General features: G+C 32.6%; 2 protein-coding genes across 8 annotated transcripts; both read right to left on the reverse strand.

Annotated features, from left to right (window-relative positions):
* Nucleotides 1-884: 884 nt before the first annotated feature.
* LOC11409861 (general transcription factor 3C polypeptide 5) lies at nucleotides 885-11,916 on the reverse strand. 4 transcript variants are annotated; one of them, XM_003622941.4, is made up of 16 exons: nucleotides 11,534-11,916; nucleotides 8,017-8,063; nucleotides 7,567-7,713; nucleotides 7,181-7,472; nucleotides 6,975-7,067; nucleotides 6,802-6,892; nucleotides 6,315-6,381; nucleotides 6,098-6,143; nucleotides 5,363-5,534; nucleotides 5,169-5,267; nucleotides 3,854-3,922; nucleotides 3,428-3,566; nucleotides 2,854-3,052; nucleotides 2,257-2,357; nucleotides 2,107-2,143; nucleotides 885-1,273 (listed from the first exon to the last, which is right to left on the reverse strand). In XM_003622941.4, exons 3-16 carry the CDS (start codon nucleotides 7,699-7,701, stop codon nucleotides 1,128-1,130), a joined length of 1,686 nt encoding a protein of 561 aa, XP_003622989.2. In that variant the 5' UTR covers nucleotides 7,702-7,713; nucleotides 8,017-8,063; nucleotides 11,534-11,916; the 3' UTR covers nucleotides 885-1,127. The 4 variants fall into 4 exon arrangements, with proteins under 4 accessions (XP_003622989.2, XP_024626010.1, XP_024626014.1 ...); XM_024770242.2 differs by lacking the exon at nucleotides 8,017-8,063; XM_024770246.2 differs by lacking the exons at nucleotides 8,017-8,063; nucleotides 11,534-11,916 and adding an exon at nucleotides 11,078-11,516.
* Nucleotides 11,917-14,932: 3,016 nt separating this feature from the next.
* Nucleotides 14,933-19,414, reverse strand: LOC11410883 (tetratricopeptide repeat protein 1). 4 transcript variants are annotated; one of them, XR_005643118.1, is made up of 7 exons: nucleotides 19,331-19,414; nucleotides 18,989-19,297; nucleotides 17,674-17,853; nucleotides 17,303-17,429; nucleotides 16,692-16,805; nucleotides 15,779-15,997; nucleotides 14,933-15,118 (listed from the first exon to the last, which is right to left on the reverse strand). XR_005643118.1 is itself a non-coding variant. In XM_024771470.2 (6 exons), the coding sequence occupies exons 2-6, from the start codon at nucleotides 19,253-19,255 to the stop codon at nucleotides 15,882-15,884; spliced, it is 804 nt and encodes a 267-aa protein (XP_024627238.1). In that variant the 5' UTR covers nucleotides 19,256-19,297; nucleotides 19,331-19,414; the 3' UTR covers nucleotides 15,324-15,881. The 4 variants fall into 4 exon arrangements, 1 of the variants encoding a protein (XP_024627238.1); XR_005643119.1 differs by having other exon boundaries at nucleotides 15,356-15,997; XR_005643120.1 differs by lacking the exon at nucleotides 14,933-15,118 and adding an exon at nucleotides 15,306-15,682.
* Between the last annotated feature and the right edge of the window lie 152 nt (nucleotides 19,415-19,566).

Here is a 19,566-nt window from a genome sequence, read left to right on the forward strand (position 1 = left end):
TTTTTTTAAAGATTTGAGAAACATATTCAGCTTTTGCTCTCAATTTTAAGAAATACAATAACTTCTGCAAAATCACAGCGAATCGTCATAATTTCAGACTACTCACCATAATATTAAACATATATTTAAAATAAAGACTTTTTTATATTAGAGACAAATTAGTCTCTGTCCTAATGAATCAAACACTAAACTTATAAAAAAAAAATTATGAATCTGACACTAATTTGTCCCTTATATAAAAAATATCAATGGGTATTGTAAGTTTATTATATCATTCTGGTATTTACAAGAACTTGAATGATATTAATTTTTTATTTTTTAAAAACTGAATGATATTAAGTTGTGATGCCGTGGATGCATCTAAAACTAAATAGATAATGTTTTAGATATATATTTGATAACAAATTCAAACAAAGGGACTAACTTTATTAATATTTTGTAATTATAACAAATCATTTTAAATTAAGATATTGTTGGAGAATATATTGGTATCTAAATTTGATATTTAATAAAATCTACAACTTTTTGGAAAATTTGATAAAGATTGGTTGTTCCCCATAGTTAAACAGATGTATATTTTAACACATTATTTGGAACTATAATTCTCTAAACTCTAAAGTCTTAACTTTCATGGAAACACCTCAATCTAATTCAACCCTCTAAACTTTTTCAAAATAAAAAAAAGGAGTGTATGAGAGAATCAAAATTTACAAATAAAAGTAAGTATTTGTACAAAAACCAAAGCAATAGAAAGATACAGTAAAAAATAATGTGAGTATGAGAGAAAGTTGTCACAAAATGGATCTTCAAATATCATTTCTCATTAAAAAAAAAAAAATAAACTTTCTAGAGACATCTCTAATTAGACTACAAGGGTCATTCCATTGCACAACAAAATAAAATTCTATTAAACAATAGAGACACGATTAAGTAATTCTCTAACAAAAATATTTAAAAATAAACTTGTTTAGGATTAACTTTATGTACATATCGGTATAATAATAACTTCAACAAACGCTAATGCTGGCCTCAAAAAAGATGTTAATAGGTCCTCTAAAACTAAACAGCAAAATCTCCAGTTACAACTCTAGAAGGAATCTATGTCTGATAATTCTGAAAATCAGTAATCATTCTTCAGAGTAGTTGTCACTATCTTCCTCGTATATATGGTATTCTTCTTCACTACCATTTTCTTGCGCTTTGTCGCCATCAATTTCATCAGATGGAAAGCTACCAAAAAGCTCTTGTAAGTGGGTCATTGAAATATTAGGATCTGAAAATTATGAAGGAATTCAAAGTGCCAGCAGGCTTTTCCATCATATTTGAGAACACTAACAATAAACTTAGCAATTAAAATGTCATGAAGATACAAGAATATTATAGACCTCATTGTGATTGTTAAAGTGAATGTGATTAAAGTAGGTTTTCAATTTTCTTTTGGATCAGATTTGCATGCCGTCAAAATACACTGGACACTGCAGTCAGAAATCTCAACTGTTGAATTAATCAGATAGTTCATATTCTGAAACAGTCGAGAAGTACTAGCTGCAGTGACTGCAATATATTCTAACCGCATCTAATCGAAAGCCAAATCCAAAAATATTAATAACTCTTGTTGAAGGAGCTTCTTAATTTATCCAGAGTTCAGAGTTAGTTCATGGTCAAAATAAAAGTCACTACCACCACTACCTGTCTAACCATGTGAGTCACACCTAAAAGGTCAAAAGAAAGAACTTCCTAATCTACAATAATAATTTCAACTTTTCATGAATGCTGCAAAGACCAGTATCATACTACCAACTTGTGGTAAAGATTGAACTGCTTAAGGAAAAGGTGGAAACACTAAAGATGAGTTTTGATTCAAGGACATACACTCCAGGGAGACATAACTTACAAGACAAGCAGGTTGAATGCCTTGTCCGGTAGCCTAACAATGAGAGACGTTAATTTCAGCATGAAAATTTTGAAATGTGAAGCAGCAAGGTAGCTTCAATTACAGGATTCTGAATCTTTTAGTCACATCTACATAAACAAAACTCGGACATTATAATAATAAGGGTCCAAACATAAAACAATATTAAACTAGGTTCAAATAGAAAAGGATACGAGAAGGAGACGGCAGTGGCATTTCAGTATCTCCTGTCTACACGAGCAACAACATAAATTAGAAACTATCCGATTGAAAAACCATAATTGCTAACACAAACTAATGGAAAAAAAAAACAAAAAATCTAAAAAAACATAGATAAGAATTACCAGATCAAGTTCTTCTTCTGACTCCTCGTCGCTATTATTAGCCTCAGCTGCCTCCCCATCATCATCTTCAACATTTTCAGGCTCTTCACTTTCTTCCAAGCCTTTGTTCCAGATAAAAATTGTATTATCATTCATTGTTCAACAAAAACTTCATTTACCATACCAATATATAGTAATTTTTATTAAGAAAATAAAATAAATTTTGCTTTTGTAAAAAAATCCTTCCAACTTGGTTCGTAGTTATAATGGTTAACCATTAATTAGGAAAGTTATAACACAACCAAATTCTGCAACAAATAACCACTGAAGCAAACACTAAAAGTTTTCGCTCAGGAACTGAGATTCTCCCTTACCATGTTAGATCACGGAATACCTTAATTAAGTATTATGTCGAGATCTCTTGAAATAGAGAAGTGCATTAGACTAACCAAAGGTTTGAATTCAACATTTAACAGGAGAGGATTGAAGCTGAAAGATTATCAATTCTTCTAATATACATCTCATTGGACATACATGGCAATAATTTATTCGCTCTATTATATCCTAAAGCAATATCATTATGAAGAATCATGAAAGATGCTAAATAGTAAACCTAACCTGTATTAGCTTGCTGGCGTTCCTCTACACAAAGCTTAACGGCTTCCCTATTGCACTCTCTCTTTAATTTTTCAAACTTGGAAGCAGCAACCCTGAGTAAACTCTCTGCACCAGGTTTAGGAAATATTGATAGGTACCTCACCATGAGACGTTGTCTAAGACAGTTGATCTTGTTGAGTGAGAACCACCCAGATTCAAACTGCAAAAATAGAATTTAAGATGCAACTTAGATAATTAGCGGAGTTTCTTGCAGTAACTTCATGCATGAAATATAAAATCAAGCAAATTTTGTCATTCTTTATTTGTTGTGCCATAAATTAATGCAACCCAATACGACAGATTCCAGAATTGATAAAATAAATCAGCAACTTCACTGGCTGTTGATTGTTCATACAAAAAGGAAAATGACCACTTTTACATCACCTCATACGTAACCATATAAGGCTCTACCTTCATGCCAGGGGACAAGAAAAATAAGAAGCCAAAACGAGTAAAGCATGTATGTCTCTTTAATTGTGACAATGTCAACTGCGCCAACAAAAACGAGAGATATTACTTCATATGAAAACCTTACTGTGCAAGTGTCCTGCATTGGAGGCTTATTTATTTCAGATTGAATATAATCATCAATAAGCTCAACGAACTGTAAAGATGTCTGGAACTTGTAAGGGAAAGCACGAAAGGCACATATATCCCCCCATTTATGTTTCAATCTGCATGAAACAATAGCGCTAAAAACTGAGAACACAACACAAAATGTACGATAGTAATCAAAATAACGATAACTAGTTATTATGTTTAGATTAACTTGGAAGTTTGCAAAGAAATTTAACTGAGATTGTAATGGATTCCATTATATTTTTCTCTTCACTTGTGTGTGACCACATTTCTATTCTCTATTTCCTTTCGTTCGCATATAAACGTGTATAGAGTTACTTCCAAAATACAGTTCACTACTTTGCACTGTAAAGCACGAGATAGATCGAACAAAATGACTTACTTATCGGCTGAGTAAGTATCACAAAAACTTCGTAATGGGACTGGTACTCGATAATCAATTCTTTGATAACTGCAAAACCAAAAATTGAAACAAGTCTGATAGATTAAAGACAATATGATGAGAGATATCTGGGTCGTGGCCAAGTAGGATTAGTATTCGATGGTACATGAGTATAGAAATAACTCCCTCCGCTCACAATATTAGTCGTTTAAGGTTTGTGCACGATTATTAAGGAAATTAATTGTGTTGATTTCAATGGTAAAAATAGTTGTATTTACTAAAACACCCTTATTAATTGTAGTTAGTGGAGTAGTTAAGTTGGATGAAATTCAATAAATAAGGGTATAATAGTGGAAAAAAAATAATAAATGCTGCATTGGTATTGTAAAGTGACAATTATTTTGAGAAAAAGAAAAAATGTTAAAAAGACAATAATTGTGAGACAGAGGGAGTATAACACTAATTACAGACACAACTTCCTAATACTACACACAATACCTATCAACTACGAGAAGATATACCATGTTAACAATAAGCATGAGAAGCATGTGTGTGATTCTAATATCATTTGAGAACCCATCAATGATCTAGCTCTATTATTTTTATTTTGTTACCTATGTATTGAAAGGTGCACAGGAATAACATTTTAACTCAGAACACCAGTGATCTCATACAAATCAAAACATAATAGCAACACAAAAATACAAAACACTGATACTACGCATATAATGTATAGAAGAAGACTCCTAGTACTGGATTATAGAATGGAAAATAGGAAATCACACAGCAACAGCTTCCTCACCAAGGGAACGGTCCCAATCCTACTAATAGAAAATATTCCTGATAAATCTCCTTCCAGAATAAAAAAATATCCAACCTAGTAACTAACTTGCTGATGTGGCACTTTTTTTGGGTTTTGCTAACGAGTGCCCTAAGGGTATTTATAAGGAATCCAAATGACGAAAATATTTTTTGAAAAAAGTTTAGTATTTTGATTTCCAATGCATCGAATACACACAATTTCATAAAAACTTAATATGTCCTTACGGAAATCCGCTCATTAGCATTTCCCTTTTTATATTGAGTGATGTGGCACTCTCTGGAATATCATTTTTCTTTCTCCTTAGATAAAACCTCAACTCCTTTGGCCTACTGTCATAGGCTCATAGCCCAGCCCAAATCCATGGGCTGGTCATGCATATCATCATCTAATTAAAAATGTAATTTGTTTATTATCTGACCTGAACACTTTGAATGCAAATGTATGATTGAGTTGAAATCCAAGAGTTGTTTAGAAATAAGGAATAAGTCTTACATGCGAGAACCAGGATCTTTGCGTGGATCGTATCCTTTCTTTATCCAGAACCTTTGAAATGGTCCACTTGAAAAGTAGTAAGCAATTCTAGATAGAAGCCTGCAAGAGGGATTGAAAAGTCACCTTATTATCAAGGCTAGGCAATTAAATTATTGAAAATTTGAAAGCTAATCAGCAGAATTTGCATAAATCACCTTCTGAACATGCCATGTGAAAAGCTTAAGCCCTTATCGAGCAGGCGTTCAGTAAGTGAGTTTTTAGACCATATAGGCTTCTCATCAAACATTCTAGATACGGCCATTTGTGATTCCCACTGCTCTGAGCCTTGTGGTATGTATTCCTCCCAATTCACTTTTTTAGGAATTTGTAAGACAGCTAAGTCAAACGAAAACCACAAAAGTGCGATATGTTTCGAGATATTTTCCTTTCTAAAGTGAAATACACCAACACATAAAACTTATGACAGTTTATAGAAATGAAAATGAAAAAAAAGATTAGCAATGTAGCACTCCAACATCTTTTGTCAAAAAATCAGCTGAACATGACAAGTAATGATTTTAATGTATCAATGAACCATTGTTTCACAATGAATTACAAAGATTTCAAGTGAACTTTATGCTTATTTCCATATCTTTCCCGTTCAGAAAATAGTAAATAGAACATTTCACAACAGGACACCTTGTGATGAGAAAAATAGATCTCTTCTTTATTAGCGTTCAAACTAAAGCAGCCATGGAACTCATTTGCTATATTATATTAATTTACAGGTTACTACATTTATATACTAATCTATCACAAGAAGCCATGGTTTTTTTTTTTCTAGAAGGCTAAAGTAAAATTGTCATGTACTCAAGCGTAATTTATATCTTGAGAATTAACAACTTTTGTTGCATTTCATAGGATTATTCTACTAATTGAGTGCAGGATATCTTTAATTTGAAAAAAATCAAGGGCAAGAACTGGCTCCATGTCGATCTGCAAAAAATATTGCAACATGTAAGTTTTCTTGCTATGAATATCGCATGACCAATGCCACAACAACAGCCACACCTTATCCCACTAGTATATTTGACGAATACTACCCAAAGGATTGAATATTTTGCCTACAATACACCCTATTAAAATATTAATTTGAACTAAATTTACCTCAAAATGGGGATGTACAATTTCCTCTTCTTTCTTTTTTGAACTTGATACGGTAGGTGGTCGTAAGCTGAAATAAGAAAAAGAATAAATCGCTGAAAAATGAAGTTAAAGCAAGATGAAATGATAGCTAAGTAAAATAATACAACATAACTTTACATGGTATAGTACGACTAAGAACATCATCGCCACCAAATACCCATCAGTAGAGAGACAGGGAATGAAGATCACAATACGCTAATTATGAATCTAGCATAACCATCTAAATTCCTCAAGCCTCTCTAACGGGTAGCATAAAGTTTTGGTAGATGGCACGATAATTGTATACAAGACGACCCTTCCATCATTTAAATATTTGAATGGGTCCTATACAATTGTGTACTGTATAGGATAATCCATGTTTTTTCATAATAAGTGAGTTAACGCTATTAAAAGTACAGTAAGACTTTACTTTACTTTTTAGGGCAAAACGACAGTTAGATAAACGTACAGTAAATCTTCTGGCATATCTTTTGGAGCAAAAATTGGAGGCACTATGATCATAATATCTTCATGATCCACATCAATGCGACCGCCCTTAGCTACAAGAGAATACAGACACAAATCACTAACTTATTAACATTTCCATTAAACACACTTCAAACGTTGAAAAAAAATAATCACCTAAATGTGTTTCTTCTGGTTCTGACCAATTTCTCTTCTTCCTTTTGGCAACATCCGCATGGACAGGAACAACATATTGGTAGTCTGCCATTCCTTCATGATTTGCAGAAAAGAAAACATACAATTCAGTCCAGACGTTGGACAAAGATTATCGATCTACATCAAATCACAAAAATCAATTCCATTTCAAGTTTCTAAATTCTAACCTTCAAAAAAATAAGCCTCGGGAACACGACCAACAATATCAGCACAAAGATTTGCCTCTTCATCTACTTTATCAGCAGCTCCATGCTCACTTTCAACATTATCTGCTTGCATCCCATGCTCCATTCCACACATGCTGTTAGAAGTTGTGGCACCATCATCATCAGGCAGTTTTCTCTTGGATATTTTCAGAAGCAAAGCATTGGTGGGACGACGCTCCCCAAATGCAGGATGACAGTAAGGGTCTTCCGGGCGGAATCGAAGCTCTAATTTGTTTGCTTGTGAACTGCGAGCCTACGGATTATGAGCAAGGCCATAATTGTAAATGTAATTAGCATGGAGAAAAAAAATTGAATCAAAATAATTTTTAACAAAACTTGCAAAGTACCTTAAGGATGCCTTGACTTCCACCTAGCGTGTCAACGGCACGAGAGGTTGTAGATGGATAACCAGGATAGTGCACCAGAAATCCCTGAGGCTCCGGTAGAACCCCAGAGATTGTGCCATCTTTGATCACTCCCATTAACTTCTAGCCCTGCCATATATTTAAGAATCATATAATTGTCAAGTAATATCATAAAAGGGAGACAAGAGTAATGATGTAAATCTCAAAATACTACTGGTCCGTTCTACTTCCGACCAATGTCAGTGTAGGCATGTGTGATTGTGGGAAATGGATTGTAACAACCAAGGATTTAAAACTGGAAATTTTAAATAAAAGTCTTTCGTGGAAGAAAATAATTGTAAACATAAGTCTTAAAATTAATATATGACTCAAATAGAATTTCCTTTTACAAAATTGTGAGTAAGGTTAAAATTCCAACTGAGGATCCTAAACCTAGACTCTTGTGATCCGGCTCCGATTGACTCCAAAATGGTTTATACCTGAAAAAGATTCAACTGAGTGGGATGAGATACTACGATCTCAGTGAGTTCCAAATCGGGATAAACATGGAATGCAAAGTTGAATTCAATTGCTAGATAAAACTTAATGAGTACAATACTTTAATAATAATATAATGTACATTATCAGTTAGCAACAAATAATGTATACTAGCATCAGATGCTTATCTCATATACTTCAATACAACTAGACTATACTGAGCACAACTGCGTCTAACCAATCACTCAGACGTGGGTAATCTTAAGTGATCGATTCTTCCAATGTAGTCTGCTATAAACTAGCCTTTGTAAGTGGCGCCCCACTTATCTACATACATTGGATCTGACACCTAAGGGTTTCCTCTGTGCTCGGAGGAAAGATCCTTAGCTTACTAATCTGCCCCACATTAACTAAACACTACCTAGTTGCACAAATTGCAACTAGTAATCTTAATAACTATCTTCTACTACTACTAGTAATTAATACCAATCATATCTAGTGTCAATAACCTGTATAAGGTTCACACTGTATACTTCTCTTAAACTACATGGCTAATTTTATAATGAACACAACATCAAATTTATCATTGTTCAATTTACATGAAAAAGACTACGAAGCAAGATCATGGGCTGACATGACCAAACTGTGTAGAAATTTCATTTACAACTTCAAAACATTGTTACCAGTTCGTTGATTTGAGTTTGGAACCATAAGGTATCTAAAAGTAAAGACATCAGCAGCACCTTAAGTAATCATGTTTATCACTAATTTCATGAAAAGTTAAACTTTAGCATTATATGGTAAATCATTTATCTTGCTCGTGTCCTTCTAAATTAGAACCAAGCCACAAACAAATCTTCTCTCTTATCCCTAAAAGATCTTATATCACACTATCAGTAACATATATAGTTATAAGATATTTCAAAAAGAACTAAATCAAAAGATGCTTAAACATTAAAATCGTCATATTTCATCAAGGAAATCAACATACACCACATTAATTACTTGGTATGCATGATTCATGATTATCTTCATTCATGACTTAAAACCCCAAATACTAATGATTCAAACCCTTAATTTAATGTATGAGGGAAGGGAACCCACCTTGATTCTAAGGATGAAAGTTGGTTCTTCAAGCTTCCAATGTTCCTTCTTTACTCTATTTCCTCCCAAATCCTAGATCTTCTCCAAAGCTCTACCTTTTTCCCCAAATCTTCAAAGAACCCTAACCTAAAAATATCCTTTCTCCTTGGTTGATTTACTCTCCAATCACTGTCACTAAGCTTATTTAATTGTCTAATGGGTTAAGCTTTACAATTTATCAAATGCATGTGTTAGTTTCTTGGAAGAATATTGGTGAATAAGCTATGGTGGTGATATTTGAGTGTTTGGCTGAGAGAGAACATGAACAGGAGGGGAGAGAAAAGTTCACAATCTGATTTTTCTTCTTCTTTTAATCATATAAATATGTACGAGGAAAAATACCCCTCTCTATAGGCTCAATTACTAAATTGCCCTTTTATATCTCCCATTTTATTTTATTTCTAAACATCTACTACTCTTAATTGGACCACAATTAGTCTTCTATGTTTGGGATATTACATGGATCCTCTTCATTTCCCCTCTCAATTTCTCCTACCTATTACTAAAGTTTTCGGGTGATTTGTGTATAAAGGATACTTTGCCTGCACCTAATAATATCATAAATCACAATATTGTGTTTATATTTCTAAACTATAGTAATAGTAATGAAGCAAACATACATAATAAAAAATGGAGAGGATTCATTCTTGTATAAGTAAGTACATACTTTTATTTTCAAAGTAAAAGTGGTGTAGTCTGGGGTGAGGTACCATAATAGGTGTCTCACACAAATTTTTGCAACTGACGTCAAACATATCCTTTGCAGATAATATTCTCATTACCTACAAGCTTCGATTTCAAACTGCAAATAATAAGCACTTAAAAGTAGCCCACGAATATTTCAAAATCTTAAAACGTAAGATAACCAAGTGAAAGGAGCAAAACTCAAACTAGTGATGTATCTAGAATCCTGGATTAGGTGGTGCAAACTATTTAACATCACTTCACCGAATCAGCAACAAGCTCCAGATAACTAAGAAAGACAATATCAGTACCAAACTAAGGACTACGACACCAAAGTTGAATCATTAACATTGACATTTTAGTATGAGCACAGGACAAAACCACCAGCAAAGCTCCAAAGACTTGCAAACTAAATTGAATCAATGATACAACACTCACTAACTAGAGCTAACTTCAAAGACAAGAAACCAAGACTCGAAGCATCAATTGTTGATAAAATTACATCCTACACAGATAGCAAAACGCAGTCAAACACAAACTGACACCTAGCAAGCTCCAAGACCAAATACACCCAATTTGACAGAAAAATCATCTGGACCTACTCTAGATACGAGGATCAAGGACCCAAAACTGAAGCGACCAAAGACTCAGTGGCGGAGCCAGACCTAAAATTTTGGGGTGGCAGCTTTAAAAATAAACTAAAATATATAAATCATATAATATACAATACAACCCATTTCGGTGTCGTTCATAAAAAATTTCAACAAAATAATACTAAAAACCGATCATCATATTCAAAGTGATGCTTTACGCATCCCGACTTTTCATCTTAACTTTTCCTGTTGAAACAGTTTCAAAATCAACTAACAATACATGGTTTCAATGTTACATCAATTCTAATAACATTCAAATTTCATAACAATAGCCGGTTTCAATTTCATTGAAATAACATAAATGATTTCAAAATGAACCAATTTCACTTGATTTTCATAAACAGAAGACGATGATAGCTGAATTCAAAAGTTGAGCCAGGTTTGATAGATCTTTCTGATGGAAAATGCCATGAATGTTGCTACTTTTCATGACAAGTTGCTAGAACATGCTAGTCATATACAGAAAAACCAAACACTATCAAAAATAGAGGAAGATTAGCTCATCTAGGCATGCTAGAAGTTGAAGATATGCTTACATTTTTTTGAATCAAATAAGCTTACATTTTCCATCTTTTCCACCTTTACTATTTAGGATTATTGATTACGTCCTCCTCTCAAAGTCATTGCCATACATGATTAAAATTGGCAAAGGAAGTAAGTTAACTTTTCTTAATTACATATAGTAACTCTAAAACAATTTGACTAGTTATCAGGCTTTCATATTCTACTATTGTTTAAGACAATTATTTAAAACCGAGGCTTTCAATTGGAATTCGTCTCTCACACTCAATACAATTATTTAAACACAAGTAACAGTTCAGTAGCAATCAGAGTTCATGTTCTAAACCATAATAATAAGCAGAACATTCATGTCTTCTGTAGTAATCAGTAGCAATCGAAAACTAAAAAAATTCAATTTCACATTACTAAAGAACATGTAATCATCAAATCAGAATCAGAATTGAAGGAAATTACATTCAATTTCACATTACCTTACAAGTTACAACAATTAGGGTTTGTGGAGAGAGATGGATGGAGATAGCTCTCTAAACTAAAGAATCAATACAGAAGAAAAAAGAGTGGTCGCGGCTCGCCGGCAGTGGTGTGGTGGTGGATGTTGTTCGGTGGTTTTGCTTTGGCTGGGAGAAGAAAAAAGAGGAACGCCGCGCATCAGATGAAAGAGAAAGGGGAAAAGGAAATGAAATTGAATTGGTAATATTCATATTAGTTAAGGGCATTATAGTAATTTCCAGTGTATAAATTTTTTTTTTATAGAGATGGGGTGGCGGTGGCTCCCCCTTACCACCCCAGTTCCGCCACTGAATGCCCAACGGCGGCGATCGACAACGGTTTTGGAAGGGACGGTGGTGAAAAGGAGAACTGAATGTGATATTTTTTAAATTAAATAGCCATTGATATGCTTTTTGCCGCATGTCAGCTTATTTCTTCACTAAGGGTCTGTTTGGTAAGGCTATCAAACGAGCTTATAACTTATAGCGGATAGCTTATAAGTTCATTTAACTAAAAAAAATTCTGTTTAATAGTTTTTTTACCACAAACTTATAGCTTATTTCACGAGTTTATAAACTATTTTTTGAAGCGTTTGAGCTTATAGCATCTCACTTTTTAATTTTTGTTTTACCCTTATTATTTTAATTAAAATCCACTTTTACCCTTAATAATAATTTATTACTTATATAAAACGAGGCTATTACATTAACGTATCAAGTGGGCACTTCAAATTAATATACGATTTTTTTTTCTTATAGCAATTTCTTTTTCTAAAAAAAATAAACCAAAATAAATCAATCTAAACATGCCAAATGTGAATAAAACCTACGTAATCAATCCCTACATGACCCCAATTTCTTTTTGTTTTGATTTATGAAAGTTTCATAAGTTGAGTTATTTGTTTTATTTTAGAATTAATTGTTCAAATATACCCTGTAATATATGCGATATTTGGAAAATGGCCACGTAAATAAAAATCACGGATTCTAGTCCTTTAATTTTAGATTTTTTCCTATTTATGTTCTCATGTTTTTCTCGATAGACATAAAGTTCTAAAAAGTGACCAAGATATTGAATTTTTTAATAATTTTTTGCATACATGTTTATAACGTTAAAATATGACTTTTCACCAAAAATTAAATTTTTCGACAAAGGACGCATTAATTCTGGATTTTTCAAGTGTCAATAACTCAAAAAACAAAAATCTCAACTTAAAAATTGAATTTGGAGTTGGTTTTTTTTCAAGAAAGCTTTATAAAAAAATACATGAAGAGATTCTACAAAGTTTCGTAGAAATACGACTATAACCCCATTTATTTTGATTTTTTTTAACTAAAACATGAAAAATTGCAATTTTGCTTCAAATAAGCATATACTTACGGGTCAAATTTAATTCTCTAATTTTTCTATCATGATAATAATATCATAAAAACACCCACCACTAAATTTTGAAGTTTTTAAACGAAAGAATAATTAATTATGAATTTTCACTTCCAATGATTATGAATTTCTTAAACAATTCATAATTAACTTGTCCTACAGAATAAATCTCAAAAAAAAAAAAAAAATTAACCATTCCTACAAAATTTGACCCGTAAATATATGTTTAATAGAGCAAAATTGGAATTCCTCACGTTTTGGTTGAAAAATCAAAATAAATCAATGCATAGTTTATTTATAGATTGAGATTTATGTTGTTTTACTTTTTGAGTTTTGACGCTTTAAAAATTCATAATTAATATGTCCCTCGTCGAAAAACTTTAATTTATGTGAAAAATAATATTTTAACTTCATAAACATTCATGCAAACAATAATTACAAAATTCAAACTCTATGTCACTTTTATGCACTTTATGTCTGCACAAAAAAAAAAAACAGAAAGTCAGAAATATGAAGAATCTCAAGTTACAGATTAGAGTCAGAGATTTTTATTTAACGATGTCATTTTTTAATATCATATATATTACATAGTCGATTTCAACGATTAACACTTAATTTTATACAACATCTATAGGTGTTTTATACTTTATATTATTCATGTAATTCTCCAAAAAAAAATAAAGTATAAAATTAAGACTTAATTGACATCTATAGGGTTAATTTTTGACTCTATTTATAGACTTTAGTAAGTCTATTTTTGACATCTATAGGGTTAATTGTTTTATACTTTATTTAATGGTTTAATCTATAGGTCTTTTATTAAAAAAGAGTAAACCATTAAATTTGCCCAACATTATAGGATGCTCTCAAGTAGATTATTGACTTTTGAATATTTTAAAAGTATTTTTGACTCTAAAATTTTACTCATATTATTACTTTCAGAGTATAATAGGGACTAAATTGATAATAAATAGGTAAATTTATCGACTAAATTGATATAAGTTGCTAAAACATAAGGATTTAATTGATAGTAAATTGTCAAGTATATAGATTAATTTCAGTTTAACAAAGACAAAAACCTTTTTGAAATACTCATAATTCATGCACTTGTTTAAGAGTGTTTTAGTTTATTGCACTTGTTTAAGAGTGTTTTAGTGGTTTACTCGATAGGAAGTTCAAGCACATCACAGCAACCTGGATAAGTAAAGATATTCAAAATTCAAAGTACATAAAAGAAATTTTCAATGTAATTAGGAGACATGTGACATTCATGCATCTTAAGAGTTGGTTTATTTTCTTTTCTAAAAATAGTAGAATAACTTCATGCAAAAAGTTCATTTTATTCCAAAACTTTACCTACTAGATAACACATATGCTCTCGCATGATAATACATCATATTGGTTGTTGAATAAGTGATGTATGTAACTCAAATATATTTATAATAATATTGTTTTCTTTTTCACTTTTATTTCTTGCTTTATGAACTTTTACATTTTTCCATTTTTATTCTATGGGAAATGTTAACCGGTTAAGGGGTCAAATATAATAGCATTTGCATTGAGAGGTGTGTAATCAATGCATTAAAAGCTGAAAAAGTATTTTTGTTTATTTAAAATTTTCTCTTTTGGTTTCCTTTTAACATGACCCTTATTCTATCACACGTTTCTTACATCATAAACTAAGACCTGGGACCTTAAACCTATCAACTAAGAACAACTAAGGATCTAACTAGTCTTCAATTAATCTTTCAAGATCATTTCTTGAAAGAAAAGATTTCCACGCCAACAAATTGGTACACCCAGTCCCAGTGGAACATAGTAGAACCGCTGTTGATAGAACATCTTAAAACTCAACTCTTTTAATCTGGTTTTTTTTTTTTTTCAATGGTATGTGTCAATATATTAGTAACTGTTGGGTTGAGCTAAGGAGCTAACCGATTAACCAATTCAAGTTCTACTTCATTAACAAACTATCAAGATCTGACATGACCAATTCCACATACAATGGTAACTCTCGCACACGTCAAATATATAATATACGTGTTGATGATAAGCACAAATTGTATGTAGTTTCAATTACAATATCAGCTTTCATAGCAAATGTCCACATGATTAATACACCCTGACGTTGTTCCAACAATGTTCATCTCACTTTCTACTTTATTTACACGGAATTCCAATATTACCTAAAACACAAACCACATGACAGTGAATTAGATCCAATATTTTACAAGCAGTGACGTGAAGTAGCTCACTCAGCACATGGTAGAACATGAGCAAAAATATTTAAAACGTGCACGTTTCAGATGAAAACTTGAGGGAAAGACAAATAAGGTGAAAAGGTTTTGCTTTTTTTAGAGGGTAAAAAAAGACTTTTTAGTTAAGCAAAGGTTTAATAAACAGGAAAATTGTTTCCAACTCACTTTAATGCCATAGTAGATACAAATTTGGAGTATACTTCACGTTTCAAATATCTAACTTCTTAAACAAGCACACCCTTCATGAAGAAAGGGTTAATTTAGAGAGCCTTAAGCCACAAGGAACATCGCACTATCTCTTCTCAACACTCTCCCATATTATTGGTCTCATTAGAATTAGATAATCTGAGATCACTCAATTAGTGGGATTCGCATGGAGTTTTTGCCAAATAATAGTGTTGAGAAGACAGTCAAAGAATGTTTTCCTGGCATTTCTCAATAGACAATGGAATCAGATAAACTATTCAACTTGATGAAAACAATTCTCTTCTTCTGAAACCATAAAGCACATTAACTGTCAGAAGGAAATATCAGTCTCCTTCACATTGAATCAATCACAAATTGCCTCTGTGAAGATACATTACTAACCTTTGTTTTCTTATAATGACTAGCATTCCAATGAAGTCTCAAACCATTGTAATTTTAGACTGCCTTTCTTGCTTAGTGATATTACGACTTTACTCAACAAAACTTAGCGTTCCATTGAGATAGAATAGGAACCAGTGTTTGGATCTTTGACTGCTTTGAAGTTGTCAAGGCTCATCCCAAAGCGTCCCAATACAGAATTTCCCATTTCTTTCAATTTTTCTGCATCAAGAAACATTCATCTGTTCAAGCAAATGATGGCAGTGAACGAAAATTAAGTAAATAGACAAACTTGGTTCCGTACTATTTTCCATCTAAGATAAAATTTTGCTTTCATATAACAGAATAGCATATGTAGGCAATGGCCAAAAATTAAATGGCAGATAATAACCTATGATGTTTACGGGGTGATTCACCCCAAGTGCAACTAAGAAAAATCATTCGTAGCCAACAAATTGCATGAGCAAGGATAGATTTCCAAAATATATGCATAAAACAAAGCATTTTCCGGCTTGTTAAAAAGTTTCTTGACTACAATAACAAGCAAGTCTTATACTACTAGGTGGGGTTAACTACATGGATCAAACGATACCATAATGTTCCATTATATGTCATATCTCTATTTAAAGCACATTATGTGGAGCAATTGAGTATTTCCTAAGAACAACCAAGTCCTAATGTTCAATCTTACACATAACTTCAAAATTTGCTTCAGCTATGTAATTTTGAACCACTTGAGAACAAGTCAATAATTAGGAATACTCAATTGGGGGAAATTAGGAATATACTCTAATGGTATAAAATATAATTGAAGGACAATTAATGCCCTCAACATACCAACGCACCATCCTACAAAGACAAAATAACATATATACAAATATTAACAGGAACCAAGAGAAAGACAAAAATGACTTGCCCATCATTTCTTCTTTCATTTTTTCCCGTTTCACAGCAGCAAGGGGCTCTAGTCGGCGAATGGATTTCCCAGCTTGACCATTTGAGGGATCAATTTCTAAGATCTTTTTCATATCTGCCAATTATATTTTGAAAAGGAAAAAAAAAACAGGTGAAACGAAAAGATATGAGGTTATGAACAAAAAAGAAAATTAAAATGAACTTAATGCTATTAGACATTAGTGTGACAAACACATTATCAACAGTAATGCATCAAGAGCCAAAATAAACAGACAACTAGAGTGCTTATTACACACCACACATCCTTCTTGTTTGAGAAATCAAGCTTCCCTTACTCTGTTATTTACAACCCGCTTGGGGCTGGGGTCTGTCTGAGTAAGGAAAGAGGTCGTAGCTACGTTAACGGTCTTGATGGGAAATAAAACAGGAACCTTATATAAGGAGGGAAGGCACGTGCGATTCCTCAAACAAAGAAGAGTGTCAGGCATAAGAAGAACAACACCCTTGATGTAAATACTATTTTTCAAACAGAAGAAGTATCAAGTGCAATTAGTGCAAACTTCAGATGAGTTGGCATAATTATGCCTTGCCTTATTTTAAGCTTGAACTTACCAGCAATTGCCTCTTCAAAATGTTCAAGCTTTTCATGAGCCTCTCCTCTTCTCACCAAAGCTTTAACATATGCAGGATTCAGTTCCAATGCTTTTGTGCATTCTTTAATTGTATTTTCATATTTTCCCTGAGGTATATTTGACATATGTTAAAGAAAATCAAGCATTAAGCTCAATCAATTACAACTACAAACATAACATAAGGGACACAGAGACGATGTTAGACCCTGTAGCAGCTTAATCTGGAATACAAATGATTAAACATCAATATTGTACTGCTGACGGTTCAACTAGTTGACATATGCGGTAAAGCAAAATACAGGTATGTGTTGAAACGTGCCATTCTCATTACAGTATAAAAGAAGGCCATACCAGTTTCATAAAGCACACCGCACGGTTTGCATGGCATATTGAGCGTATTTCCACAGATGAAGGCATGTCTGGCGCAACTTGTAAAGCATGCTCATATTGCGATAAAGCCTCCTCATACTTCCCATCTACAAAAAGTTTGTTACCTTCTACTTTTGCTTCATTTGCTTCACTCAATGCTTTCTGTTAAAAAAAATCATTGCACTCAATCACTTTTCACATTATAAAGAAAGACTATCAGATCAAATCCAAAATCAGAAAAAGGATACCAAATTACTAGTTGCACAAGCTACATGAATAACTTTCTTTTTCTCCACTATTGAGAGATTATCATTACTCTAGCTAGTGAAGATTGAAAAGAAAAAAAACAAAATAAGCTATTTTTTAGTGCTTCAGCTTTTTTAAAATCCCACCCAAACACACCTATACTAGATTATAACAAGAGGCTTTTGTTTTTCAATTTTTCCAGCACAAAATGCAATGAATGTCCCTCCAACTTAGGCCACGAATAAAAAACCCTTCTATGCAAAAAAACTCTTTTGTGTTATTGACCTCCCTCCAACTAGAACTATCAGGAAAAAACCTCTTGTACTTTACTGTGTATTAAGTTCTATATGTAACGAAAATTGATTTCGAGTGAATTGATTTGACTTAAACCCTTCAATGCGAAAATTAACAAGTCTGTGTTATTGACCTCGCTCCAACTAGGGCTACATAAACAAAACTCTTCTGAGTTAGTGTGTGTTTAGTTATACAACAAAAATTAATAAAATTAACTTTAATTTCAAAGTTAATCAAACAATAAATTTATGGCAAAATTTCAAGTTTCAAGGCAAAAGCTCAAGATCTCAACATTAAGTTCAAATCATTACTTCAAACAATATCAATCAATGAAGTCTAGCACAAACACGGACACCAAACACAACACTAACACATCGACATTGACAAAAATTTGCAAAAATTAATTAATCGAATGTAATCGCATGGTGTCAGTGTTGAACACCTGACATGCATTCCATCAAAAATGTCGGTGCTACAGAGATATAAACTCTCTTTAAACATCCAAACATGTCAAAATCAATTTACATGCACAGAATCCTAAAATTAATCCAAACATACACTCACTAAACCAGAAATTTTCTTCAAGTATTGCACATTACTCTTCTCTCACGTCACTTCAAATATGTACAATGCGATAGAATTAGAAATTATGAATATAACTAATCCATTAACAAATTAGAAACTAACATTACTGAAAATAAAATTCAAAAAAAGGAAAACTATTGCAACAACGAAAGCCTAAATTTGGAAATCGAACCTGTTTCAATTCCTCTTCATTGATCAACGCATTCTCAGACGAAACACTTCTCTGAGCAACATCTTGTTCCTGTTCTCCCTCTTGCTCCTTCGGTTGCTCATGATTCTTCTGTTCTTCTCGGCTGATATCTCCACCGTCATCGCAGTCGCTATCGAGATCAGCTTCGCTGGCGGTTTCGAAGCCGTCGGAATCGTCGTTGCCGGCGGCAGTGGCGTTGGATGGAATCGCGCTTCGATCGTCGGTGTTCTCTTGCTCTATCACTACCATATTCGAGAAAGTTCGATGTCAAGGACTTGTTTGGATGTGAAAAAAAAAAAAAAAAAGTTATTCTCGTTTGCAGAAGAAAAATTTGTTTCGTGTGTTTGAGGTTTTTTGGGCTTCGAGGTTCTTCTGGAGTAGTAGTAGTGTCTTACTGTGTAATGCTGACTCGTCATAGTCTCTTACCTTCGGCATCGTTTTATTACTTTTTTTATCGACTAAAGAGGCAATTATCCTCAAAATTGTAAGTTTCGTCAATTAGTTATGAAATTAACAAAATTTCAATTACTTTTGAAATTGTACAACGATAATTCATTTAT

This window comes from Medicago truncatula, chromosome 7 (assembly GCF_003473485.1).
Source record: "Medicago truncatula cultivar Jemalong A17 chromosome 7, MtrunA17r5.0-ANR, whole genome shotgun sequence".
In the NCBI taxonomy this organism is placed as follows: domain Eukaryota; kingdom Viridiplantae; phylum Streptophyta; class Magnoliopsida; order Fabales; family Fabaceae; genus Medicago; species Medicago truncatula.